The sequence below is a fragment of the Panthera tigris genome, chromosome B1 (assembly GCF_018350195.1).
Source record: "Panthera tigris isolate Pti1 chromosome B1, P.tigris_Pti1_mat1.1, whole genome shotgun sequence".
Lineage (NCBI taxonomy): Eukaryota > Metazoa > Chordata > Mammalia > Carnivora > Felidae > Panthera > Panthera tigris.
The window spans coordinates 197,398,982-197,426,516 of NC_056663.1; the positions used below are offsets into that span (position 1 = coordinate 197,398,982).

Below are 27,535 nucleotides of genomic sequence, written 5' to 3' on the forward strand. Positions count from 1 at the left end.
AAAGGAGAATAAAGTGGGGGTGTGGCAGGTGCCTCCTGGGATAGTTAACAGACCCCTGGTGCTCCCGGCCCACTGGGAGCAGCGGTGGCACTTCTGAGGACTTGGTGTGTGCTGACGTTTCATCCCGCAGACAGCCTCGCCGCAACCGTGTCCATTTTACAGATGATGAAACTGAGGCACAGAAACAGGAAGTAACTCACCTGGCCTCAGATGAGGTGACAAGGGGAGAAGTGAGGATTTGAGCCCCCGGCAGTGTGGCCGCAGAGTGGGGGCCCTTAACCACCCCATGACATCATGACACAGCTGGTCACAGGGGCCGGCAAACGACGCTCGTGCTATGGCAGGCACAGTGCAGGGTCAGGCACTCGCTCTGATCCCCCGGATCCCGAGGAAACAGAGGTGTGGGAGGCGGGCCCAGGTGCCAGGCTAGGGGCAGCAGAGGCTGGACGGAACCCAGTTCAGTCTGTGCTCCCCGCCCACCTCCGCCTTTCCTCTCTGCCGCACACCTCTTCCCATTTTTTCTCTGGGGGGGGGGGGGGACGGGTACTGGAGGGCCTGACTGGGGCTGCAGTCAGCTTCCAGCTCTTTCTCTGAGCTGGCCAGGCGCGGGCACAACCTCAGACACCACCTCCCTGATCTGGAGACTTGAGGGATGCGAGTCACACCCGTCGAGAACACCTGCTCTTCTTCCCGTCTTTGTTTCGCGTTGCCCGTGTGAAGCTGGGCGGGCAGAACGTTGGGGCTCGGCCCTCGGTGATCGTGAATGAAAGAAGCTGGACTGCACCGTGTCCCGCTCATCACCCATTTCCCCGGTCGGCGCACCAGCCCAATTCCAAATCCCCGAGGCCATCCGGGCTCCGGCCGGGAGCAGGCTCCCAGGCCTGTCCAGTGGAGGTCATGGCCCGTGTCGTCCACACAGTACAGCTAACATGTGGCATGTGAGCCAGCACCCTGCTCTGCCAGACTCCTCCCTGACCCAGCACCCACACCCTTCCCCACCGGACGGGGAAGACGACCTCAGGATCCGTACCTGTCGAGCTCCGGGCAGCCGTGACCACTCAGGCAGAATTAGATGCCAGGATGGTCCTGTCCTCTGTTCTGGTGCGCCCGGACAGACGCGACCCGGGAAGGAATTGCCGAGAGGCCGGACTGACCTTTAGGGAGGAAGTCCATGGGCCCCACCCCAACAGGCACCCCCCCCCCAACTGCCATAGGACACCCAGTGAGCACTTTCCGGGGCTGGGCGCCTCTCCAGGTGCATGCCCCCCACCTGGTCTGCAAGCCACAGTCTGCCAGCCAGGCATTATTAGGGCACAGAGAGGCTGAGCAGCTCAGCCGTGGTCACCCAACCAGGACATGGCATAACACGGGCTCCAGGCCTAGCAGCCGGGCTCTAGAGCTGTGAGCCTAAACACCAGGCTTGTGGCTGCTCAGCTGGAGTTTGTGACCCCTGTCCCTTCCAACCCCTCCCTCCCAGACCTCAGACAGCACTGGGCAGACACACCCCCAATTTTCCCTTATTAGGTTTTGCATAATGCTGGCTTATCCCCCGCAAAGGGGACAGTATGTGTTTTGCATCTGCAGTGAGCCAGGCTCTGGGCTGGTGCTCTGCAGCGTCACCCCAAGGAGCTGTCCTAATGACTGGAGACCTGGGTGACCTCAGCTCCACCTTGCAGAGAGATCACATGCTTTTCCCATGCCGCACCGGAAGTGAGTTGGGGGGTGGGGGGTGCAGCTGTCTAATTAAAACAGTTTTCTGTGGCTGTTCTAACAAATTACCACAAACCTAGTGGCTTAAAACAATACAGGAATAGATGAAAGAAAGTTGGTACTTACTTAGTGGTTTAGTTTGAGCTGCCAGATCGAGACTTTTTGGCAATTCCTTTAAAAAAGTACCAATTTATTATCTTACACTTCTCGAGGTCAGAACTCCAAGATAGGTCTCACTGGGCTAAGACCAAGGGGCTGCAGGGCTGCATTCCTTCTAGAGGCTCCAGGGGAGAAGCGTTTCTTGCCCTTTCCGGCTTCCAGAGGCGCCCCCATTCCTTGGCTGGTGGCCCCTCCTCCACCTTTAAAGTGTATCCCCTCCACGCTCTGTTCCCAGCACATCCTCTCTGACTCTGACCTCCTGTCTCCCTCGCACAGGGATGACGCTGGGCCCACCCAGACAATCCAGGATAACCTCCCTGTCACAGGATCATTATCTGGATCGTATCTGTGGCCCTAGAAGCTAACATATACACAGGTTCTGGGGATTAGAATATGGACTTGTTTGGGAGGACATTATTCTGCCTACCACAGGTTCTTTCTGCTTTTCAAGGTGTCCCTTAAAAGACAAAGATAGCAAGCAAACTGTGATATTTGCCTCCACCCTCTGATCAGTGTCCTCCATGGGATTCTCCCTCCAGCCATGGGGACAGCCTAGATTCACTCCCACTGTGACACATGTCACATAAAGGCAGAGGAAAATTTCCTGGCGTACTTCCTCAGGTGCTCCAGCAAATGGATTTAGGAACTATGGAGCAAAACAAAGTTAAACGGGTGTCTTTGTGCAGGACTTATCAGAACGTTTATTATTCTGAGATAAAGTTTGAACCAAGAGATAGAGCATACAGTGACACTGAACTTCTTTGACCGAGGAATCTTATTCCGTGGAGCTTCTCTGGGAGTTGGTATTCCACAAAATGCATGTTGGGAAATGTGAGTGACTTTGAAGAGGACGCAGCCTCTTCAGCGTCCATAGCTTTTGTTCCTTTCTCCAACTCCTATACTTGGCACACTGCCTGGAGCCAATACATGCTGAGAATTGGCTCTGGGCGGGGCCGCAGTTTCTGTCAACCAGCCCTGAGACTGTCCCTGTAAAAAACCGATGCTTCCTCCCCAAGCAAGGGTTGTGCGTTCCTTCGGACCGATGGGAGTCTGCCATCAGCCCGGGGCTCCTGAAACACGAGTGTCCACCAGTCGGCAGGGCCTGGCAGAGCTAAACCACTTTCCCCCACACGTCCCAGACGGTGGTGGGGCCGGCCTCAGGTGGGCCTCGAGGCCGAGGCAGTGAAGGATTCAAGGCCGTGTCTCCACGTGACCGCAGGAGCGTGGCCTCCGGAGAAAAGAGGGCATTAGACTTTACCGCAGGAAGCCGCAGATCGGAAGCAGTCCGCCCCCTTCCCACCTGCAGGATTCTGTGCCCAGCCGGGTGCCACGGGTGGGCCGGGTCACGGCGAGGTCCTCCCGGTATCGGCGGAGCCCTGCAGGGGCCTGAAGCCCGGGAGGGTCTCCCACCGCGGATGGAGCCTGTGCCAGGCGCCCATGAGGCGGCAAGCACATGCCCGGTGCCCTGGCAGCCTGTGTGCATTGCCCCGCGGGGTGGCTGAGGGCTGCGGGAGCCCGTCGCCTGTCAGCCACACTGTGCTCGGATGCTGGCTCCCTCACTGACTGCCTTCTGTCATGCTCACTGCCGTGTCCCTCTGTTCCTGTCCGCCGCGCCACAGCCCCACTTCTGTGCCCCTAACGTGCCCTCCCCTGTCACCCCCAAGTCTCAGTGTTTGCTCTTCATTCGAAACACATCAGTGGAAAACACACTTGGTGCCCGGCTCTGCAGAGAAGAAATAAAATAACAGCGGTAACTGTTGTTCATCGGACACCATTTACGTGCCAGGCACTTCACATACGTTGTTTTCTATTCTCAAAAACACCCCAGAGGTAGGTTTTATGGTTTCCGTTCCATGGAAGGACAGTTCAGAGAGAAGCAGCCGCTGCCTAGGGTCACACAGGTCACGCAGGAGGGGCAGGCGACTCTGACCCCGCGGCCCACACACTTCCCAGGGTACCCTCCTGCTTGGGGGCATCACGGGGTGGGCATGGCAGCTGCGTGGACACGTTGTCACGGCCAGGAGTGAGGAGAAGGTGCTTAGTTAGCCGTGACCGGGGCTGGGAGGGCTTCCGGAAGACATGGCGGCTGAGCGGGTCCCAGAAAAGAATGTTCCAGACAGGCCACAAAGTGGCAGAAGGAGCATGTGTGAGGCACAGAGGAGTGTCGTGGGGTTGGGTGGAGGTCCTTCTCAGTCAGGACAGATGGGAGGGGACAGTCTTGAGGTGGAGGGGCTTGTGGGCAGGGCCTCCACCGGGCAGAGTGAGTTCGGGCCCTGCTGGCTGGGGCAGGACAGCCAAGGCTCGAGTGCAGGAAAAGGTCGTCTTGGGGGACGGAGACCAGCACGAGGAGCCCACAGAGAGGTGCTGAGACTGAACTGAGACAGGACCTGGGGCCTGAGAGGGGCACACGACTCGAGAGCAGGAAGGTGGCATCAGTGGGGCTCGGTGACAAGATGAGACCTGTAGGCAGGTCCTCCATCCTGTGCTCTCACCTGGCCCGCCCCTCCCTCACTTCCCACCAGGGGAAATCAGGGAAAGCTTCCCGGAGGAGAGGGTATCTGAGCTGAGGCTCAAAGAACAAGGCTAGTCAAATGCAGAAAGGCCAAAAGAACATTCTGGAGAGAGAAAAGAAGTAAAAGTACCAGTGTTTCTCCTGAGTGCCGGGATGTGTGAGGCAACTTGCTGTCTTTTGGCTCCCTGCTCAAGGGCCCTCTCTCTTCTGACAGCACGAATGCACCCCTCCCTGGTGCCCCTCAGGACTCCAGCTCGGCTTTCCTGTTACTACTGTTTGCTGTTTTCAAAAGGACATTTGTGAGCCCCCTGCCAGAGGATACATATGGGGTGGGAAGGACCCCAGAACTGAATCCCACGGGGCCATAATTATTAGGAGTGATCACCAACAGAAAGGAGTGTAGTGGGGCAGGTGGGGAGGGGGGAGGTTATCTGGAAAGTAGGGAAGCGCACAGGGGCCAGGTCCTGCCGGGGAGAAGGGCGACGGGCTGGCGGGGGTAGGACAGGGCCTGCTCTGGTGTGACGTCCTCCTGGGAGGAATCGGAAGCCTGTTTGAAACGGTGGTTCTGAACTGGCGACATTTGGCGGTGTCTGGAGACATTTTCTTAAATTATTTTGTTCATTGAGATATAATGGACACTGGCATTATATGTTGGCGTTACATATGGCGTTATATTAGTCTCATGTGTCCAACATGGCGATTCAATATTTGTATATAACATGAAGCGGTCCCCACAAAATAGGCCCAGCGACATGTGCCCCCACACACTTACAACTTTTTCCTGTGATGAGAACTTTTAAGGTCTGTTCTTTCAACAGCTTTGGAATATACGCTACAGTATTAACTGTAGTCATGTGGTCACAATGTGTGCACGCCCCCAGGGCCTGTTTCTTTTGTAAGTGGAAGTTTGTACTTTCGCCCGCCTTCACCCGTGTGCTCGCCCCCCCACCCCCACCTCTGGAAACCACCAGTATCTGTGAGTTTGGTTTGGGGAGGGGTTTTTGTTTTGTGTTGTTTTTAGATTCCGCATGTGAGATCATGCAGTGTTTGTCTTTCTCTGTCTGATTTGTCTCACTTAGTGTGATGCCCTCAAGGTATCACAACAAGGTATCCCATTGTTGGGAATGGCAGGATTTCCCTCTTTTTGTAGCTGAATAATATTCCATTGTGTGTGTGTGTGTGTGTGTGTGTGTGCAAGTATACATGTGCATGTATGTAAGTATACATGTGCGTGTGTGTGTGTGTGAGTATACGTGTGTGCATGTGTCTGGGTATGTAAGTATGTGTGTGTGCATGTGCGCGCGCGTGTGTGTAAGTATACGTGTGCAGGTGCATGTGTGTAAGTGTACATGTGTGAATACACGTGCAAGTATACATGTGCATGTTTGTAAGTATACATGTGAGCGTGTGTGTGTGTAAGTATACGTGTGCAGTATACATGTGTGCATTCTGAGTAAGTATACATGTGTGCGTTCTGAGTGTGTAAGTATACGTGTGTGCATGTGTCTGTGTGTGTGCATGTAAGTATACGTGTGTGCATGTAAGTATGTGTGTGTGCATGTGTCTGCGTGTGTGTAAGTGCACGTGTGTGTGTTATCTCCGTACGCCTCCGCCCATCAGCAGACACTCAGGTGTGTCTCCACGTGTCGGCTCTCGTGAACGACGCTTGGAGGCAGCTCTGATGGTCCCTGGTGCCGAGCTCCTCCGGCATCTGGCGGGTAGAGGCCAGGGATGCCGCTAAATGCCCCACAATGCACAGGACCGTGCCTGCCACAGAGTTATCCGCCCGAGAGGCCAGGAGTGCGGGAGTGGGAAGGGCGGGCTCGGCGCTCAGACCTACAAACGCAAACCGTGCCCCTCCCCCAGCAGGCACCAGGCGCTAGGCCTCAAGGTGTGCGCAGCAAGCGGAAAGAGGAGGTGCTAGGGACGGCGCTGAGATGGGAAGGCACAGGGGACCGGGAGGACCCGGAGTGGCCAGGCACGCTCTCCTGTCCCCTCGGCCATCTGGGAGGGAGGGAGGGAAGGAGCAGCCAGGCAAGGAAAGGCTGGGAGTGCGTTCCTGGCAGAGGGAGCAGCATGGCCAGGTGCAGACAGCCGAGAAGCACAAGGGGTGGAGGAAAGATGAGCCACTGATGCGCTCGGGAGTGACGCGGCAGGGTGGGAGCTGAGGGAGGGGACTGGTGCCGCGGCGTGGAGGACAGGTTTACGGGGGGAGCTGTACGGGACATGAGGCAGCCAGGCCAGGAAAGCCGCTAGTGGGCTGTGCTCACAGGTCAGGAGAAGGTAATAAGAACCAAAGCAGCTTGGCACTTTGAAAGCTGAGAACAGAGCCAAACTGATTGTTTTTGCTTTGGAGCGGCTCATCGCTGCAGTCAGCTTCTCCAGGAAGCAGGTGCTGAGGAGGAGCCAAGAGTGCGGAAGTTTCATTGGAGAGTAACACTGAGAAAGGGAGAGGGAGGAGGCAGGATAGAGCAGGACAGCCTCAGACCGGGACACCCCCCGGCCGGGTCTCTGCACACCCAGTGGGGAGCTCTGGAGCAACACTCGTGCGTTGCGGCATCCCCACCGGGTGAACACGGCTGTGCCCTTGCGTCCCCACCGTGCCCACTCATGGGCCGGGAGTCACCGTGGGAACAGCATCACCTGGGCTTCAAGGTTGAGTGCATATCCACAAAGCCAAGGGCGGGGGCAGGGTGGTGTCAGTCAACCACGCGCTCACAGCTACGGTGGGGAGTCCTTTCCTGAAGGCGACGTGAGTGGTGCATCTCCGTGTCCGCCATGATACTCTCCCTCACCGGATACTCGTCCTCACCCAGTCACAGGAAACTTCGAGGAAGGGGTGTGGAACAAGTAGAAAGACACTGTCTTTATGAGCACATATACAACAGGAAATTAAATTGATGCTTTAAAAGAAGAAGGAAAGCGCGGCTTTTAAGAAGGAAGACTTTTGTTCCAGGAAACTCTGTTAAGAGCTGAGCATTGAATTTCGCCGAGAGCTTCCTGGCAGCCAAGGGGAAAGGGGGGTGGTGGAGGGGAATAGGCTATAGATTTCTCTTTTATTTTACATGGAAAGCATGTATTTCAGGGAGGAGAGAGAAATATTTTCCTGCCCTCAGACTTCAGGATTACTTTATCATATGAGTGTTGCATTTTGAACTTTGGGGAAGTATTAGCAGTACTGTAGTTAAGTGAATGACATGGAAATGTTATTCATTCAGCTACTTCTCCCATTTATCCTTAATAAGAACTAGCAAAAGTATTAAATCATAGCTTATTAAAGAAACATTCTGAAGCAGTTTTCAGTGTACTGTTGGAAATAACACCCCAGAGTCTCATGGGCTTGCTTTTTGTAGAATCTGGAGGAAGTTTTAACAGCCTTTTTGTTTTGTGTGTGTGTGTGTGTGTGTGTGTGTGTGTGTGTGTGTGTGTGTGTGTGTGTGTGTGTGTTGGGGATTTTGTTTTGCTACTTAAGAAGAGCAATTTCATATGCCCTGTGCTGTAGTGCAGTGTTTTTAAGGATGATGCCCACTGTGTCTGGAATGGACTGTCCACGGGAGCCGCCACCACGGCCACCTTTCTCTGGAGGAGGATAAATGTCAGAGCACTGAACATTTAAACCCGTGTTCTGAAAGCATCTGCTATTATCTGATTATTATGCTGTCAGGGGTCTAATCCATAAGCCCACCTTTATACATGTATATGTGGAGGTTTGCACCATTAAAGGCTTAGTCAGAAATGGCAGGTTCGCTGAGGCTGGAAATTTGCAGTGTTCAGCCTGGAAAAGGCCCAAGTCACATGGGTGAGTTTGAGTGCTAGGAAGATTAGCCCTTTGAGAGTATTTCCACGCAAGGTTCCTGTGTCTCAGAGGGTCATATGGAAAGGGCCCTGGAGGTCATTTAGTTCAGTTCTCCTTCCGATGACAGAATCTCCTCCCAGAATCCTGGCCAAGAAGCAGGCAGTCTGACCATCTGAGTGCCTCCAATGAGGAGAGCACACAGGTCCAGGCAAACGGGAGGTGCTCAGTAAATACTTTTCAAAGGAATACGTCCTGTGTGTGAAGCTCTGAGCCCGGGTTTAGTGTATATACGTCATCCGGTTACTATAGCAGCCGTGTGAGGCAGGAATGCTTACAAACCACGGACAGATGCACTGTGGTAGCAGGGGATTTGAACCCAGTGCCCCCAGGAGACCAGTGTTTCCTCCTGGCTCTTCTCCTAGCCAACTAGGTGACCTTGGGCAAGTCATTGCACATCTCTGGGCCTCTGTTTTCCTATTTTTTTTTAAGTTTTTAAAAATTTTATTTAAAATTTATTTTTGAGAGAGGGGCAGAGCACGAGCAGGGGAAGGGCAGAGAGAGAGGGAGACACAGAATCAGAAGCAGGCTCCAGGCTCCGAGCTGTCAGCACAGAGCCCGACATGGGTCTCGAACTCACGAGCCACGAGATCATGACCTGAGTCGAAGTCAGGTGCTGACCTGACTGAGCCACCCAGGCGCCCCTGCTCTGTTTTTAAACAAAGGCTCGGGACTCCTCGCTTTCAAAGGCCCCTGCCAGCTCTGTCCCTGACAAGGTGTGTGTCTGGGTGGTGGGACCGTCCACTGCAAACATCCTAATCCCTCCTGAAAGTCTGTGATGGTCCCTGTGTGCAGCCTTCCGAACCTTCCTGGGCAAAGAGGATGTCTCCCGAGAGGTGGAGGAGGTCCTGGCAGAGAGCCGCTTGCAGAGGAACATCCACCTGGTGTCCGTGCTGGAGCTGCTACGGAGTCCCTTCGTCCGCTGGCAGGTCATCACTGTGGTCGTCACCATGGCCAGCTACCAGCTCTGCGGTCTCAACGCGGTGAGCGTCCCTGCACAAAGGGCGGTACCAGGGGGAGGTAACGGGGTGGGGGGGGGGGTCAGGGCTCAGGCCTCAGTGCCTGGATCCGGTCCTGGCTCTGCCACCTGCACTGGCTCTGTGCCATCAGGCAGTCACGTGATCTGATTGATCCTCAGTTTTGTCATCTGTAAAATGGGATGATGTAATACCGAAAGAAAGAATTCACGCAAAGTGTTCAAAGCAGCAGCAACACAGTCACCCCTTAATAAACACCATTGTTTAATTTAGTGATCCCTAAAACTCGTGTTTCTTAATAGAGTAGGAGTTAGGAAGCTGTAAGTGAGAGATGATTTAAATAAAAGTACTCTTGGCTGGGCTGGCTTCAACGTGGGACTTTGGTGTGGGAGGACCTCGGGCTTGAAAGGAAAACTTTCCCAGGGCCTGAGTTAACGTGGGCAGGGAGATCGGGCGGAGGCGGGCGGAATCTTCTGTGAAGTTCCCCAAACCCACGGACAGACGCAGCTGGCCCCTTCCCTCCTGGTGGCTCCTGAGGGTAGAATCCAAGAATCCCAGGACCAGGGAGCAGACTCGGGATCGTTATCATTGCTGCTTCTGGAAAATAATGGGTTGTGTTGTGCAGTGGTGAGTTCCCCATTTATGAAGGTGTGCAAGCCAGCTGGCAGGGCAGTGTAGAGGTACTCACATAGCTCAGGAGAAGTGTGGCTGGGTCCAGAAGGAGGAAAAAGGGGACCTTCTAAAGAGCCCCAGATAAAATAGCTCCATAAGCCCGGCATCCCCTAAAAGTCTGCATGGCAGTGTCTGGGGTATGTAGGGGGAGGTGACATGAGATGAGAGGGAGGCGTCCCTGTCCAGAGAGGGCAAGGTGACAGCATGGAAAGTTACAACGCCTCATTTGAACCACTCTTGATTCTATTTTTGGAAACATTGGGATGAGCTGAAATCGACTTGCAACTTACTTATTTTTACCTTTTTCCTTGGTCTGTTGAAAGCCAGCAGAAGGAGGAGGTGCCCGGGGCAAACAGCATGGCCTTGGACACCGCCTGCTGTTTCCTGCACTTCACAGCTCCAGGCTCAGAGCCACCCTCCCTGTTCTGAGAAGGTAGAGAGGGAGCGTCTCCGTTTCCTCAAGCTAACATTTGGAGTCGTAAAAGCCACATATGGAATCTGTATTCAATGAGGCATTTGGATTGAGAGCCATGACATTTCTAAACAGAATTCTCTCCTCTCCCGGGACATAAATTTCTGATTCGCGTTCCCTATAAAATTTCCTGTATAAATCCCACTAGGGTGTGTCTGTAAACCCCGCTGCATAGGCCTAGGATGGGGAAAAACCTTGTCTTCTGCTCTGGGGACCAGCGGTAGTGAGGTCTCAGCTCGGGGCATCCCGCCCTCCTCATACTGATTGCCTTTCGTGTCTTTTGTTATTGTCGTGAGCACATTTGACATGAGATCTACCTCCTTAGCAAACGTCTAAGTGTGCACTGGAGTCTTGTTAACTGTGGGACGGGCTTTGCACAGCACATCTCCAGAGCTCGTTCATCTTGCTTGACGGGAGCTCCGTACCGTTGATTGTCAGCTCCCCGTTTCCTCCTCCCCCAGCCCCTGGCGACCACCACTCGCCCCGCTCTCTGCTCCTATGAGTTTGCCTGTTTTAGATCCATCGTGTAAGTGGAAGCATGTGGTACCTGTCCTTCTGTGACCAGCCCGCTTCCCTCGACGTAACGTCTACCAGGGTCACCCAGGTTGTTACAAGTTGCAGGATTTCCTTCTTTTCTTATTTTTATTTTTTATTTTTTTGAGGCTGGCTAATATCCGTCTGTGCGTACACGCACCACATTTCCTCTATCAGTTCATCCATCGACAAACACTTGGGATGTTTCCACGCCTCGGCTGTTGCGAATACTGCTGCACTGGATGTGGAGTGCAGGCATCTCTCTGAGATCCTGATTTCAATCCAGACCAAAACCCGGAAGTGGGATACTGACTCATGTGGCAGTTCGGTTTCTAATTCTTTGAGGACCCCCCCATACTGTTTTCCGTGGTGGCTGCACAAGTTTCCATTCCCACTGACAGTGTGATGTAGCCAGTCTTGCTAATTTTTGCTTTTGGTGTCGTATCCAAAAAAGACCAATGCTATGAAGTTTTTCCACTACGTTTTCTTCTAGGACCTTCATAGTTCTTATGTTTAAATCCTTAATCCATTTTGAGTAAACATAAGGGTCCAATTTCATTCTTTTGTACGTGGATATCCAATTTTTCCAACACCATTTGCCAAACTATCCTTTTCCCATTGAATGTTCTTGGCACCCTTGTCCAAGGTCAGTTGGGCATCAATGAGTTTACCTCTGGGCTCTCTGTTCTGTCCCATTAGTTTGCGTGCCTGCCTTTATGCCAGTATCACACTGTTTTAACTACCGTCACTTTGTAATATCTTTTGAAAAGAGGAAATGGGATGCCTCCAATTTTGTTCTTTTTCAAGATTCTTTTGGCTATTCATTGTCTTTTATGGTTCCATATGAATTTTAGGATTTTTTTTTCTATTTCTGGAAAATATGCCATTGGGATTTTGATGGGGATGGCATTGAAGGCATTGAATCTGTAGATCATTTTGGGTGGGGTGGCCATTTGGACAATATTAAATCTTCCAATCCATGAATGGAATATTTTTCCACTTATTTGTGTATTTAATTTCTTTCATAATGTTTTATAGTTTACAGTGTAAAAGTCTTTCATTTCCTTACTTAACTTTATTCCTAAGTATTTTTTGATGTTATTATAAATAGAATTTTTTTTCATTTTTTTTTAACATTTATTTATTTTTGAGAGACAGAGAGAGACTAAGCACCAGCAGTGGAGAGGCAGAGAGAGAGGGAGACACAGAATCCAAAGCAGGCTCCAGGCTCTGAGCTGTCAGCACAGAGCCTGACTCGGGGCTCGAACTCACAAACCGTGAGATCATGATCTGAGCTGAAGTCAGACGCTTAACCGACTGAGTCACCCAGGAGCCCCTAGAATTATTTTAATTTCCCTTTTGGATAATTCATTGTTAGTATATAAAAACATGACTGATTTTTGTATGTTCTGTATCCTGCAACTTTACTGAATTTGATTATTAGTTTTAACAATTTGTGCGTGTGTGTGTGTGTGTGCGTGTGTGTGTGTGTGTGTGTGTGTGTGTGCACGCACGCTATCTTTGGGGTTTTCTACATATAAGATCATGTCATTTGCAAACAGTGATGCTTTTACTTCTTCCTTTCTGAATTGGGTGCCTTTTCTTTTTCTTGTCTAACTGCCCGGGCGAGGACCTCCAGCACTATGTTGAATAGAAGCGGCAAGAGCGGGCATCTTTGTCTCGTTCCTGATCTTAGAGGGAAGGCTCTCAGTTTGATGAGTGTGGTGATATCATAATATGATGTCGGTGGAGTAGGACGTTAGCTCTGGGCTTCTCCAGTGTGGCCTTTATTATGTTGAGATAATCTTCATCTATTTCTTGCTGTTTTAGGATTATTTCTAATCTGTAAGTCAGAAGTAACACTTGTAGCTTGGCATGCTGAATTTGACATAGAGCAACATGCTCTGGCCCAGTATCCAGAGGCCTGGCTTTCTGTCTCACTGTGGCCACAAACCTGCAGTGGGAAACCTAGGCCAGTCACTTCCCCGCACCCAGCCTCTGTCTGCTCAGCTGTAATAATAATAAAGCACACCTTCACTTAGCACTTAGCATGAGCCAGAAGTTGTCCCCATGGCAGCCCTGTGAGTTACACAGCACTGTTAGGCACAGAGACACTGGGAGACTTTCCCTAAGTCACATAGCTACAAATGGTAGAAAGGGGATTTGAGTCCCAGCCATTTGGCCACAAGGTTTGGCTGCTTAAGCCGTGAGCAGGGAAGGTCCCTAAGGCCCCCTCAGAGCATCCCCATATGGGACACTGATCTGTGTCCCCGGGTCATCCTTAGGCAGCCAGCGAGACAAGTCTTACCTCTTCTGTTTTACGTACAAAAGGACAAACACTGGTTAGCAGCAATCTTGGTGTCAGAGCCCAGCTGTCCTGGGACCCGGTCCAGCTCTGCCCCTGCACCTCTTGCCCCCAAATCCAAATATTGCATGAGGCCAAGAAAGAATGCTAACACAGATGAAAATCTTGAAATGCCCTTCAAAACTTGCTTTATTCCCTTCATTTTGCCAGAAATTATTTGGGGGATGTGGTCTGTGGTTTAAGACGTCACAAATACTGCTAGGTGTGTCCTACTTATCACTTTATTCCAGCCCCAAATGTCCTGCAGGAAGTGGTGCCATCCCCATTTTGTAGAGGAGGAAACTGAGGTTTACAGAGGGCCAAGGACATGCTCAGGGTCACAATAGGAGGGGTGCCCGTGCTGTCAAACTCACACGTCCTGGTTCCAGGTCTTCTGCCCTGGAGCCCCTGCCCAGGCTTGGTCAGCCCATCTCCTAAGAGCCAGGCACCTGCACTAAACCAGCAGCCCTCAGCCTCAGCACCGTGCACACTGGGGGCTGGAAAATTCCTTGTCCGGGTGCGGGTGGTGGGGGAGCTGTCCTGGGTACTACAGAATGTTCTGTGGCATCCCTGGCTTCTGCCCATTCGATGACAACCTACCCCACCAGTTGTGACAACCAAAAATGTCTTCAGATGTTGCCAAATGTCCCCTGGGGTAAAATTGCCCCCAGTGGAGAATTACCGGGTTAAACCAACGTTACAAATTGCTCAGTACATTTTTGCTGACAGAATCAATGAATAGATTCCACAAAGCTTAGAAATCAGGCAAAAGTTGGATTTAACATTTAATTGTTTCTAAATTCCTTTTCAGCATCGCATTCTTTTTTCCTCCTTCTCACAATGGCTTTCAAATTCCCTCCTCTAAAATTAGACTTAAATCCTTCATTTTATGCAGCTGCCTTCTTCCTGAACAGTTTGTTGCATGAAAACCAGACTTGTGTGTGAATGTTCAGTCTCTCACCAGCAAGGAGCCTCCTGGTTACAGACTCCCTCCCCTTCCCTGGGGTGGTCACAGCAGCTCCTACACCCACAGCTGTCCCTCCCCTCCCTGTGACTGTCCTCGTGAGGGAAGGCCACCTCTCCTGGTCCCTGTGTCTCCAGCACCCAGAACTGCCCATGGCACATGGGAGGCACCTGAACACTGGGAGAGAGGGGGAAGAGGTGAGAAGAACAGGGGCAGGGAGGGGGCTGCTTCCACCAAATGCTTGGGTTGAGAATTGGACCGACGCCGTTGTCACACCTGCTGCAGGAAAACCAGTGTTCTTGAGACTTCCTGAATGTTCTGGAATACCCAGGATTATAGTATCCTTATCGACACCTGGGGTTGCCCTTCCTTCCTCTGGACTCCTTCCCTCTTGAACAGGGGAAGCCAATCATACCGACTCATCTGGGCCTCGGTTTCCTATTATGAAAATGGGGGATATTAATGCCCAGTCTGCAGAGCTTCTGTGGGGGGTGATAGGAAGTTATGCACGTGGAACATGTCGCAGATGGTAACCGCTGAGCTTACGTTCCATCTCCCCTCCCCTTGCCCTTATCAGCAAGACTGTTTCTAACACCGTGTTCTTCCCTCTCTCGATGCCACTCTTTTGCAAACTTGGCTGCTCCCACTATGCGGTCTTGGCTGGGAAACAAGGCGCTGGAGCTTGTTAGAAATGGACACAAAACAAGAGTGGAGAGGCTCAGGGCGCAGGCTGCAAATAAGCCTGGTGATGCCCATTCTGGACCCTCGGAGGCGTTTCACGGCCTCCCGGGTTGGTCCACTCGGCGGGTGCCCAAGCGTCACAGCGTTCCCGGGCAGCTGTGTGTCCCTCGGGTCTGTCACCTGTACAACTGCTGTGTAACGCCTCCCTTTGCTGCTACACCAGATTTGTGAGGGCAAGGACACGTGTGTGCTGTTCCCCTGTGTGGTGCACCTGCCGTGGCTGACAGAGCACCAGACGTCCCCTCCATAAAGAACCAAGTGGCAGGGAGGCAAGGCTGGGAGGGTGGAGGGAGGGAGGAAGAAGGCCTTAGACATGATGCCTTCCCCCGGGGGAGCCCGGAGCCCTCTGATGGTCTATCTCCTTTGTCGATGCGTCGTCAGGAACGCTGCAGGCCAAATCCTGTCTTGCACCAAACTTCTAATCACAGGTTGAGAAGCATTGTAAATAGCTTTTGTTTTTGAAGTTTCTTCCCAAATAACATCCTAATTCAAATTAGAAGGATTGAATGTTCTGTTACCTCTGTAACTGAGACCCTTCACTGAAAGGATTTGCGATGTCCCCAGATGGGGAGAGTGCTGCACGGAGGCCCTTTGCGTGGCTGCCCCAGCGTTCTGGTCAAGAGGACATGTCCTGGAGTCCGTGGTGTTCAACCCCCAGCTCTGAACTTACAGGCTAAGGGGAAAGTTGCCACGACTGCTCCGTGCCTCAGTTTCCCCAGCTGTAAAGTGCCCCCCCCCATATGATGGCACGAAGATGGACGAAAGGATGTCTATAAAGTTCTCAGCACAGAGCTGCCCTGCCCTGAGACCCCGGGCGCCTGGGTTCCAGCCCACATCCCCACCTCCCAGCCCTGGAACCCAGGTTAGAAGCTTAACCCCTCTGCCCTTGGTCACTGAGATGTGATTGGGGACACGACTCAAAGGCGGTATCAGCTGGTTGAGGGCTGGGTCAGGGTGGGGTTATGTTTTTACCTGTAAAGGAAGGAGCAAGATAGGAAATCCAACACTCTTAGAAAAGCTTTTAAAAGCTAGCATGTTCTGGCCACCCTTAAAATTTGAGTCCTTATTTCGTATCTTTCTGGATTTCCAAATAGAAAGAGTGAGGGGATCGGGAGGAAGCCCCTCCTTGCTGAGTGCTGGAGGCGCCCCATCAGGTCATCCAGCGATGCTCATCAGGGTGTGAAGTGGCCCAGGAGAGGTGGGGGAGTCACTCGCTCATTCCTGCACATCCATGGTCAGGTCCAAGGGCCCTGATGGCAACGAGGGGTGACACTTGAGCTCTGGATGCACCAGCTCTGCGAAGACTGGGGTCTGGGCCTAGAATTGTCTGGAGAGCAGGGGGTCTGCTTCTCTTTGCTGCAGAGCATGTTGTTATCCTTTCCCAGGACGCACCTGCTCCCTTCCGGCCCCCGATGGAACCCCCACCCCATTCCACCTCAGGAGGGCAAGCAGAGGCAGCAGAGAGCAGGAAAGGGTTGGAAGGACCTGAGCCCACATCCCAGCTCTGCCACTCTTGGCCGTGTAGCCCTCACTGGGCCGAGCCTCACTTTCCTCATCTGTTAAATGGGGGCAAGACACCTACCCCACTGGGTTGTGTGAGGATGGAATTAGGACACGTAGATGATAGATTTGGGGGTATAATATATGAGCCTTTTTTCCCCTCTGAAATTCAGAGCAGGTTAGAGAGATTGGCACAGGAATCGGATAGATGGGGATCACAATGTCTCCTCTACTCCAGGTGGAGCAGGATTAGAGGTTGTGACCCCAGAAGTCGCCATGAATTCTGCATTCCCAGATTTAAGGCACCTCCCCAGTCAACAGGAAGAGGAAGCAACCCCAGCCCCAACTCCACGGGTCCCTCCCTGCATGGACAGAGCAGAGGGGACACAAGCTTCCCGCGGGTGCACAGAGAGCCCAGCAGGGGCGCATGTGAGCACATGAGTGTTTCTTTCTAAGGGCCCTTCATTCCTTATGTGATTCCTTGTCCCTTGGGCTGAGAGACAGTCGTGTTCCTGAATGGGAGTAGGAAATGAAGGGAAAGGAGGTCCCTGCCCTACAGTAGGCCCAGCACTGGTGCCATCCCTGGGAGCTAGTGTTCAATAAACGACGAGATCTCCTTTGTCTTCTATCCTTCAACGTAGATCCCGTGCGTCACCATTGGTGGAGACAACCTGTGTGTTGACAGCTCTCTTTCTCTCTCTGACCTCTGCTCCCACCTTTGCGCCTTCTCTCTCTGAACTCCGTCCTATAAGGACCCTCATGACTCCATTTCCAGCTCACCTAGATAATCCAGGATAACTTCCCCTTGTCAGGACCCCTAAACGTAACCACATCTTCAGAGCTCCTGTGCCAGGTAGTGTAACATATTCACAGGCTCCTGGGATTGGGACACAGACATGTTTGGGGGAGCCACTGTTTGGTGACCACCCCCTGCAAGCACGTGTTGAGCCCATACTCTGCCAGAATCGCCTTGTTCCGGGCAAAGGCAAATCAGGTGGTTTCTTGTTCCTGAAGGGTTAGCCAGAGAGATGGGTTAAAACGCCTCTCTCAGGAAGAGGCCAGCTGCAGGCAGCTGGGCATATATGGGATTCCGGGGGAAATGCTGGCTAGAGGAGGCATTTCCAGTTAGCCAGCTGCGCTAACAGCCCAGCAAAGCCCGTGCAGCAGGAAGGACTGTGGGGCAGGAAGGGAACAGGCCTGGGTCTGCACTCTGGTGTGATGGGCTGTGTGTGGTCTCTCTGACCACACTGTCACCTGCACAAGCTGTTGAGAGAGTTGAACGCGATTATGGTGCTATGCTTTGTCTCTAACACGCAGTGTCGGGAGTCAAGGAGGAGGGCTTTGGGGCATCCGAGGCGGGCCGTCAGGAGGCCAGCGCCCCCCTCTCCAGGCTGCGAAGCAGACCCTGAAGTACTTCCTCCCCAAGCCATGCGCACGACTGTGACATGTTTCTTCACCAAAGAACAGTGGTGTCTCAGGAGAGACCTGGAAATCTTCTGGAATGATACCCACCGTTTGTTGTACACCAGCTCTAGAAAAGACGCTTTACTTCATCACTTTCCAGCTTGTTTACCACCACCCTGAAAGCCAGATCTTTTTTCCCTTCTTTAGAGACGCGTAGTCCCTTGCCTACAGACCCACAGTTCACCAGGGGCCGCGCTGGGGTCAGATCCGGTACGCGGGCCTCCAGCTTGCTGTCCTTCCAGTCCTTCTCTGGGGGAGGAGACAGTCGGCCACCTGAGAACCTGACTATGTCAAGGATGAGGTCAACACAAAGCACCCTCCGCGGGAGGGTTTGCTGTGGGACACGCTCCACCTTTCCTGGTACTTCTGGGTCGTCCGACGTCCTCAAACTGCCTGATCAGATAAACCTCAGTGCAGGAAGATAAACCTCAGAGGCCGTTACCTTCCTGCTCTGGAAGGTGATTCAGGGGGAGAGCAATGGGTTTGGGAGCCAGCACTAAGATGGGCAGTTCGTGCACAGACCTCACCCCCCACCTCACCCCCGCACCCCTCCAGGGACGGGGCCAGCCCAGCAGGAACACCCCACAGGCCCTGGACTGGGGGAGGTGGTCCTCAGGGCTGATTTCTGCCTATCAATGAATAGGTACATTTACATATGAAATGACTCCCCACCTTGAGCTCGTAATTTTATGCAAATGATTCCCTTTGCTAACGTTTAACCCCCTCTGAGGAAGCCTGAGGCTACAAGGGGAATTGGAAACGGGGAAGGGGGTTGCAGGGGGTGTGAGAAGCCAGGAAGGAGACCCCGGGGCAAGCAGGGCACCGCTTCCGCGGGAGAACACAAATCCAGCGGGGTCCGAGGCTGGCAGCTCTGGGGTCCAGGCTGAGGCTGAGAATACCGTGATGTCCTCATGGTCGCGGGGGGATGGAAGGGGCCGTGGAGCCTTGGCTGTCGAAAATCAGTGACTTTGGGTAAAGGCGTTTCTGCTCCTCTGATCCAGCCCTGCAGATCTGCTGGGGGTCACAGTGAACCTTCAAAAGGGAGTGGAGATTATACAAACAAATCCAGCAAGGACTGAGCCTTTCTGGAATAATTTTGGCTTCTGTCACAGCCCCAAGAGCTATAGCAACTAATGAATTTATCAGGAGCCACGTGTGTACTCTGTGAATGTGAAAGCAAAAGTAGAATCTAAAATTCTAATTTCTCAGCTCAGTCAAGTGCGAGCAGGCACAGGGGAGAGGGTCCTTGTCTTACGGGAGCATTGAAACGCATTTCGCCCAGAGATGCATCAAATCCCACAAACCCACAGAAACGCATGCGGTCCTTTTTACTGGGCTCTGAGCGTTGCCCGTAACTTTATGAAGAATTACTCCTGTCGCTAAAACATAATCCATCTGCATATATGTGTACAGGTCCTAAATTCTGTCTTCTCCCCCGAGGCACGAAATTTTTTTTGGTAAACAAATGCTGGTAACAAGACAAATCTGTAGAAACAAGAGCTCTTTCCAAACACAAAGTAAGAGGCTGCGCTCAGGCCTGACAAGTTATAGCCAACGAGCTCTGATGTTTCTTAATAATGATCAGTGTGTAAATGCTTCTGAGGCCCTTCACACAGTGGGTTTCCCTGTCAGATGTCATGGAAAGGACAGCACGGGTTTCTGTCCTCTAGCAAACCCTTGCTCTTTGAGGAACGGTTGGGATTAGGAGAACACAAATGACCCGTGTCCAGCCCCTGGACCCAAAACTTTAATAATGAGCAGTGACAATTCTTACCCAATTCCTGTTACCCTCTCCTCTTTGAGGAGGAGAAGGAAGCCCAGCAGGACAGAGGTCATTGCTTGAGGTCACACAGCCACCTCAGCATGGAGCCAGGTCTCCAACCTCCAGACAGTGATTGTCGGAGGTCCCGTGAGTGTCGTTAGGGTTAGGTTTGGTCTCCAGTGGCAGAAACCTCCACACATGAGGGAAGTTGGGAGGGGTGGCCCAGCCGTCCCAGGACCACGCGTCCTGCTTTGCCCAGGGCGTCCAGATTTGTGTCTGTTGTCCTAGACTAATTATTAACAGTCTCAAAAGTGCCCAGATTTGGCTAGTAAATTACAGCATCACTCTAAGTCAGTGACAACAGGCTTCTTCTAACCTCGCACTCTAGCATCTGAACAGGTGTCTTGCATTTCAAAGCAGGGGCTCCATGTGTAGTTTTGTAAGTTGTGTGTTACACAACCCTTAGGAGCGCCATTCACATTGTCCCCATTATAGATTTACTGTGACGGTTTTCTAGCAGTTGACATTAAAGCATCTTGTGGATCAGGGACCTTTTCTGTTTCTCACGGAGTTGCCATGGGGGCTAATAGCAGTGCTATCCTGTCACCTAGTGATCCAAGAAGGCTGCTGAAGCTCCAGCCATCACATTCACCATCTTGACAGCAGAAGGGAGGAAGGGCAAAAAATGGGATCACACGTCCTTGATGGAAAGCTCATTTTAAGGAGACTTCCAAGAAGCCTCGCCAACATTTCTGTTCCTGTCTCATTGCCACCATCGGCTGAGCACGTGTTGCCCCCAGTGTGGTAGTTCTGTTAGTGATGAAGAAAGGGGAGAGGAGGGAGCAGGAAGAAAACACGTAGTTGGCCACATCATACAGCTCCACTCTGGATGCAGCTGTGAATCTCAGAGACCACCTTGGACCTGAACTTAATTTTGGAAATAGATGCCTTTCACTGACTCTCCTCCCTTGTTTTTCTTCCCTTTGTTATAGATTTGGTTCTACACCAATAGCATCTTTGGGAAGGCTGGGGTCCCTCCGGAAAAGATCCCATACATCACCTTGAGCACCGGTGGCATTGAGACTTTGGCCGCCATCTTCTCTGTAAGTGAACTGACCAGTTATTCCTGAGAACGTCATAGGGGGTGCATAGCGCCGTGGGGACCCCCAGACCATAAATGTGCTGGCCTTTAAAGGAGCATGTCCTTTGTCTCTCCAAAGTTACCTGAGTTTTAGGAGTTTATCATGCAGCTCATGATGTTTTACCTGTCTAGAGAATATTCTCATCTATATTTTGCTCCCCTGTTATCTTTCTTTTAATAAATAGCTCCCTTCTTTGAACTCTCACCTGGTCACAGATGATACAGTGTGATCAACACCCAGTGGAAAGGGCCATTTCTCCCTGAGGGTCCAAGCGAGAGTCCCTGTGAGCCTCAGGTCCATTGCCATGACTTTAAAAGTGTTTCTAAACCATTAGCTGTCACCTTTGTACCCCAAACATGTAGGACTTTGGAGAGAAAAGAGAGGAGAAAAGACATTCCCGTTGATCAGTGTAACAGAGAGTGACTTTATAATAAGCAAAGGGGACGCTGGGGTGGCTCAGTCAGTTAGGCATCTGACTCTTGATTTGTCTCAAGTTGTGACCTCGTGGTTTGTGGGATGGAGCCCCCGCTTTGGGTTCTGTGCTGACAGCATGGAGCCTGTGTGTAATTCTCTCTCCCTCTCTCTCTGCCCCGTCCCCACTTGTGGTCCCTCTCCCTCTCCCTCTCCCTCTCCCTCTCCCTCTCCCTCTCCCTCTCCCTCTCCCTCTCCCTCTCCCTCTCCCCTTCTCTCTCTCTCAAAAATAAATGAATAAACATTTTTAAAAAAGAGTTTAACAAGAAGCAAAAGTGTCCAAAAGAAGACACAGAACTCATCACTGTCAACCTCAAAGATGCACAATAAACACACTGTAGGGAGGAAGTTGGCAATTTCACAATCTAGCAGAAACCGCACAGGCCTGGCAATCAGACCAAACTAGGCTTGAGTCCTGGTTCTGGAACTTCTTGGCCGTGTGATGCTAGACACTGCTTTCAACCTGTCTGAGCTTCGGTTTCCCCTTTGATGAGCTGTCGGATTCTCTTCTACCTTGTTGGGGTGAGGTCCGTGCCTCACATTTTGGGCACGTAGTACACGACGGGGCTCACTTCCAAAGGACAGAGAGGAGGCGGGGGAATCAGAGTGAGGTTCTCTGACCTTAATGGAGAAGCTCATTTATTTCCACTCGCGTGCACCGACTTCTGCTGGCAGGATTGACCTCTGCAAACAGGCAGAGGCTCCCAGTGGCACTTCTGACTCACTTCTAACAGAACGCTATTTTGCTCCTTGCTCTCAACGAGCATCCTAACAAGATGCTTCTAAAAATGGACGTCAGGGACTGATGTTCCGTCTCCCTCTGCTTTCTCCCATGGCCTTGTTCTTAGAGGAAAATACCTCACTGCTTCACAATCTGGGAGTTTCACAAAATTCTCCTTTTGAGTTTCAGACTCCCTCCCCAGTCTGTGGCTGTCAGTGTTTACGGTGATCCGTGAAAAAGCACAGTCAGTCTAGAATGATAATGATAGGAAGTTACAGGGTTGGTTTTGGGAGTTTTTTGGTTAAGTATTTGGTTGTTGTAAGAAATCAGCATGAGCTCATTAAGGTAAATTTGTAGAATTCAGAAAAATAGAAAGAACCGAAGAAGAGATCCACAATCATACGACCCAAGGACCTGTGGTAAAATCTCCCCTTGGCCTTTCTGTGCACAGGTGGATGTTCTGTTCTGACACGTAGTAATCCTGCTTTTGTTCACATAACCTCATGCCAGAATTGCTTTCTGGTTTCCTTTCCGTTTTCTTGTCTGAGAAATGTTTTGTTGGAGTGTAAGGTGTGTACAGAAAAGCATGCTGATCGTCGCCCCTGGGAATTAACGCTGGTTGTGGCTCTTCGGAAGTCGACGGTCCCGTCCGTGCCCCAACTGCTGTCTGTGGGGCTGGGGCTGTTGGGTGTCCCCCTTCGGAGCCTGGACGGCAGAGCCTGGATTCTGACCCCAGCTCCGTTCCTTTTGAGCTGCGTGACCCTGGCGAAGTTATTCAACAGCTCTGTGACTCGGTTTCCTCATTTCTTTAACAAGGACGTTGCCCTTGCCTTATAGAGATGGGGTCAGGATTGAACAGGTGAATACATGCCAGCGGTGCCTGGCAAACGGTGTGGGCTCACAGAGTGTGAAGTACCCCATTTGTCAACACTTGTCATCTTAAGTAAGGCTGTGATGAACACGCCTGCAGAGAGCAGGGTTTTACGAGGACTCTCGCAATCTTCTGTTAGGTGAGGAAACCAAGTCCCAAAGAGCTGGCTTGCTCAGGATCGCACAGCCAGTAGGGAGTGGGGAGAGCTGGCATCAAGGGCCCCCGCCGCTCCCCAGGACCCGGAAGTGCTTTACCTGGGATCTCAGGAACGCTCACTCACATCACTCCTCAAAGTCAGGTTGTCGCCCTGGTTCGAAAGAGGAGCAGAGAGAGTAACGATGCCTCCAACCCCGTCTCCCTGACCCCACGTGCCCTCCTTCTGGTGCCCTCTCTCTGGCCCATGGATCATCTTCACTAAAAGCTGACAGTATTTGACAGAGCACTTCTTGGAAGTGCTAATCGCAGGAAGGAGGGAAAGTGACTTCCCCCTCCTGGGAGAGGCAGGGGTCAGACTGGGAGTCTGCCTGCCTCCTGCCTTCAAGTGTGGATCATGGTGGGTCATGGTCACGTGGCATGTGTGTTCCAGAGCAACCTCCCTGCGGGCCCTCTGTGGGGAGTGACGGCTTCATAGCCGTCACGGTAGAGTCGTTCATGCACGCATGCATCCGTTCCACAAGCAGTTCCAGCACACCCATAGCATGCTTGTGCTAGGGGGTCACCAGTGACGTCGTCGCGTTCTAGGGAGAAAGATCCAGAAACAGACACATACCACGTGCAGCCCTGGGATGAACTCTCCTGGGAGGGCTTCCTGGAGGAGGGCCCCAGGAAGGCGAGCCCTGAAGGTCCAGCAGACATGAGCCCAGTGATGGGAAGGGAAGTGCACTGGCAGCCTGTCGCCTGGCCCTGTGCACCTGGCCCCAGTCATCTGCACCCCTCCCAGTGTGTCTTCTAAAGGAGACAGAGATGCAGAAGAGTTCGTTGGGAGCAGTTCTTAACACGGTAGCATTTAGCCTAATCTCTGGAGCACCTCGAGATTGACTCCAGCATGAGGCAGGGAGTCTGAGGTGGAGCTAAGAAAAAGAGGGGAGAAAGAGCTAAGGCTGTAGGGCCCAGCAGCTCTGAATTCAGAGCCCAGTGACCCACCTGCAGCTGAGTGGTCTGGGGAAAATTGCCCAACATCTCTGAATTTGTTTGTCATCTTTAAGATGGACATAGCCAGGCCTGCGTGTGGTAAGAATACTGTCCCCCCCACCCCCCGCCAAATGTCCCTGTCGTCATTCTTGGAAGCATAAGCATGTAACCTCACACAGCGGAAGAGGCTTTGCAGGTGTGGTTAAGGTACGGATCTGGAGATGGGGGGTCATCCTGCACTCACCAGGTGGCCCAGTGTCATCACAAGGGTCCTTAAAAGTGAAAGAGGCAGGGTTGGGGGTCACGAGGGACAAAAACAGATGTTGGAGTGGCAGTTGCTGTCTCTGGTAGAAGAAGGGCCACCAGCCAAGGAGAGCTGGTGGCCTCTGGAAGCTGGAAAGGCAAGGGACGGATTCTCCCCTAGAGCCCCCAGAAGGAACACAGCCCTGCCAGCAGCTGTGATTTTTGCCCCACGAGACCCATGTTAGACTTCTGATTTCCTTCACCCGCTGAGTCTGTGCTAATCCGCTACGGCAGCCACAGGAAACTAAGCCAGCACCTTACAGAGCTGTCGTGGAGGCAGCCGTCAGTGTGCATAAAGGCCACGGCAGCAGTGCTGACAGCCAATCTTCGCTAAACCCCTTGGCCTCTCCAAAGTGTTCATCGCCTCGTTTCCCAAGATACGGACGGACACTGTTTCATCCAGCCCTGTGAGGCAGCAGCCTATCAGAAAGGACTTTCCAATCTTTCTTCTTCTTACCGAGTTTTTGACAGTCTGTTAAAATGGCTTTGGGACCCAGGACACTTGAGAAAGACATTTTTGTTCATTTGATTCGCAATTAATTTTGGCTCCTGGCACTGCTCATCGGCTTGGGCAGCTGTGAATCATTGCATCTTGCAGAAACAACTGGTCTTCCAAATCGATTTTCTTGGCGCAGCGTTAACTCTGTGAGCGAACCCCCACCGTGTGTCACGCAGGCCGTGGGAGCCCGAGTGTCAGCTGACACATGGGGCAGCACCTTGTGGAGCGCGAGCCTCATTCCTTCGAGGAGAAGCGGAGACTGCCTTCTCTAACCAGGGGGAGCGCAATCCACATTAAGTCATTCTTACTCAGGAATGGGCTGTGTCTAGCATTCAAGTGGGAAAAAGAATCCTACTGGTTCCCCCGCCCCCCTCTGCCTCCCAACGAACACACGGTTTCGGAATCAAAACCTTCAGAGTTCACAGCTGCATCTCGAGCCCCTGGATCTGGTGCTTGTTGGAGCAGAAAGTGGGCACCGACAACCAGGCAGGATGGTGGAGTGTTTGGGCTCCATGGGCTCATGGCCCTGAGCTCGGTCGCTGGGTGACCTTGGGCCAGTTAGTTAACCTCTCTGAGCCTCTGTTTTCTCTAAGGGAAAGTGGGAATAATACAATAAGACCTCCACAGGTCTTACCATGAGAGCTATACAGTAATTCACAGCACTTGGCATAGACAGGTGCTCAGTAAATGTTAATTATTACTACGGGTTGAATTGTCATCCCCACAGAATTTATATGTTGAAGCTCTAATGGTACCTCAGGAGGTAGTCATTACAGGTGTAATTAGTTAAGGAAAGATCATTCTGGAATAGAGGGACCACCAATCCAATATAATTGGCATTCTTATTAAAAGGGGGAAATTTACACACACACACACACACACACACACACACACACACAGAGCATCATGTGAATTTTGAAGGCATGCTACAGAAGACAAGAAACTCCCAGCAGCTAGAACAACCTTGGAACAGTCTTCCCTGCACCTTCAGAGGGAGCACGGCCCTGCTGGCACCTTGATCTCGGACTCCCAGCCTCCAGAATCGTGAGAGAAGAAATGTCTGTTACTTAAACCGCATAGTTTGTGAACCTTTTGCCGGCAGCCGAGCAAACAAATACAGTTTTTGTTGGTTACGAGTGTTCCAGAAGAGAACCAGACAGATGCCATGGAAAAAGCTGAAAATGCCCTCCTGCCTTCCAAGAAAATCGGAAGATGAAACTTGGAGCCAGAGTGTTTATTCCGCCAACGCTCAGCAAGTGCTGGTGGGGCCCCTACTCTGCGCGCACAGGTGTAGGTGTGTGGGATACATCAGTGGACAAAGGAGACAAAAGCCCTTGCCCAGGAGAAGGAGAGCTCCTAGTCGGGGGACAGACCGGGAACAGCAGTGTGAGCTAAGTCAAGTGTATGGTGGCTGATACAGGAAAGGATGCGGTGAGACGCATTGGTGCAGATTGAGGGGGGCTGAGAAGTGGGGCAGGTTGCTGGAGTGCATTGTGGTCAGGCTCAAGGGATGAGGGCGCTGTCCAGATAGCCAGGTCGGAGGACGGATTAGACGGATTAATTCGGGTGGGTGGGTCTGTAGGGTGGGCAGGCCATCCATCGGGAGCCATGACCTTCAGTGGAGAGACTCAGCCAGCCAAAATGTGCCTGGAGAAAGGGAGCCAGGAACCAACACCCTGGCCCCCCATTCTCTTCCCTCCTGATTCCTTCCCTTCCCTTCCCCTCCCTTCCCTTCCCTTCCCTTCCCTTCCCTTCCCTTCCCTTCCCTTCCCTTCCCTTCCCTTCCCTTCCCTCCCCTTCCCTTCCCTCCCCTTCCCTCCCCTCCCCTCCCCTCCCTCCCCTCCCCTTCCCTTTTTTGCCTATTTATTTTTGAGAGAGAGAGAGCATGAGCACAAGCAGGAGAGGGGGAAAGAGAGAGAGGGAAAAACGGAATCTGAAGCAGGCTCCAGGCTCTGAATATCAGCATAGAGCCTGACTCAGGGCTCGAATCCATGAACTGTGACATCATGACCTGGACAGAAGTCAGATGCTCTTTTCTTTTCTTTTCTTTTCTTTTCTTTTCTTTTCTTTTCTTTTCTTTTCTTTTCTCTTTTCCTTTTCCTCTTCTTTTCTCTTTTCCTTTCCTTTCTTTTCTTTTCCTTTTCTCTTCTCTCCTTTTCTCTTCTCTCCTCTCCTTTTCTTCTGTCCTCTCCCTTCCCCTGTCCTCCTCCTCCCCACCCTTCCCCTTCCTCTCCACTCCCCTTTCTTTTCCCCTCCCCCAAGGACAGCCCTTCCTCTTCCGGAGGCCAACAGTGGCCCCTGTGCTCAGGAACACATCAAGCCAGGCAGAGACTGACTTCATGGGAAGAGCAGAGCAGAAGAGGCCTGGCCTGGAAGGACAGGAAGAACAGGGCCTCCCTTAGGATGTTGTCGAGGAATGAACCCTTACAGGGCTCTGCAGCCCCTGAAATGTCAGGAATTCTGCCAGCCACCAAATGTTTCATGCCCTTTATCCGTAGATGTAAACAAAGAATACAACCTAGGCAGATCTCTGCCTACAAAATTCATAGTAGTATGAAATTCAAAGTAATATCTGTAAAATACTATAAATGCACTTAAGTCAGATTTGGAAGCATTGAGTCGCATTTGAAATAAGTGACATTTTAGATTTTCCTTCCCTGGGTCCCTTCCTTCTCTCCTCATGTGTTTAATCATTTAACACAATGTGCAGTGAGCGCACCGTTAGTTTTCTAG

At 52.0% G+C, this 27,535-nt stretch overlaps 1 protein-coding gene across 4 annotated transcripts in view; it reads left to right on the forward strand.

The window, feature by feature from the left end:
* Window positions 1-27,535, forward strand: part of SLC2A9 (solute carrier family 2 member 9) — a 257,130-nt gene that overhangs the window by 163,122 nt on the left and 66,473 nt on the right. For all 4 annotated transcript variants that reach the window (XM_042984934.1, XM_015534686.2, XM_007075764.3 and 1 more), the window contains 2 exons: window positions 9,030-9,217; window positions 20,657-20,767. In XM_042984934.1, coding sequence (XP_042840868.1) covers window positions 9,030-9,217; window positions 20,657-20,767 — 299 coding nt within the window. The remainder of the gene's footprint in view (window positions 1-9,029; window positions 9,218-20,656; window positions 20,768-27,535) is intronic.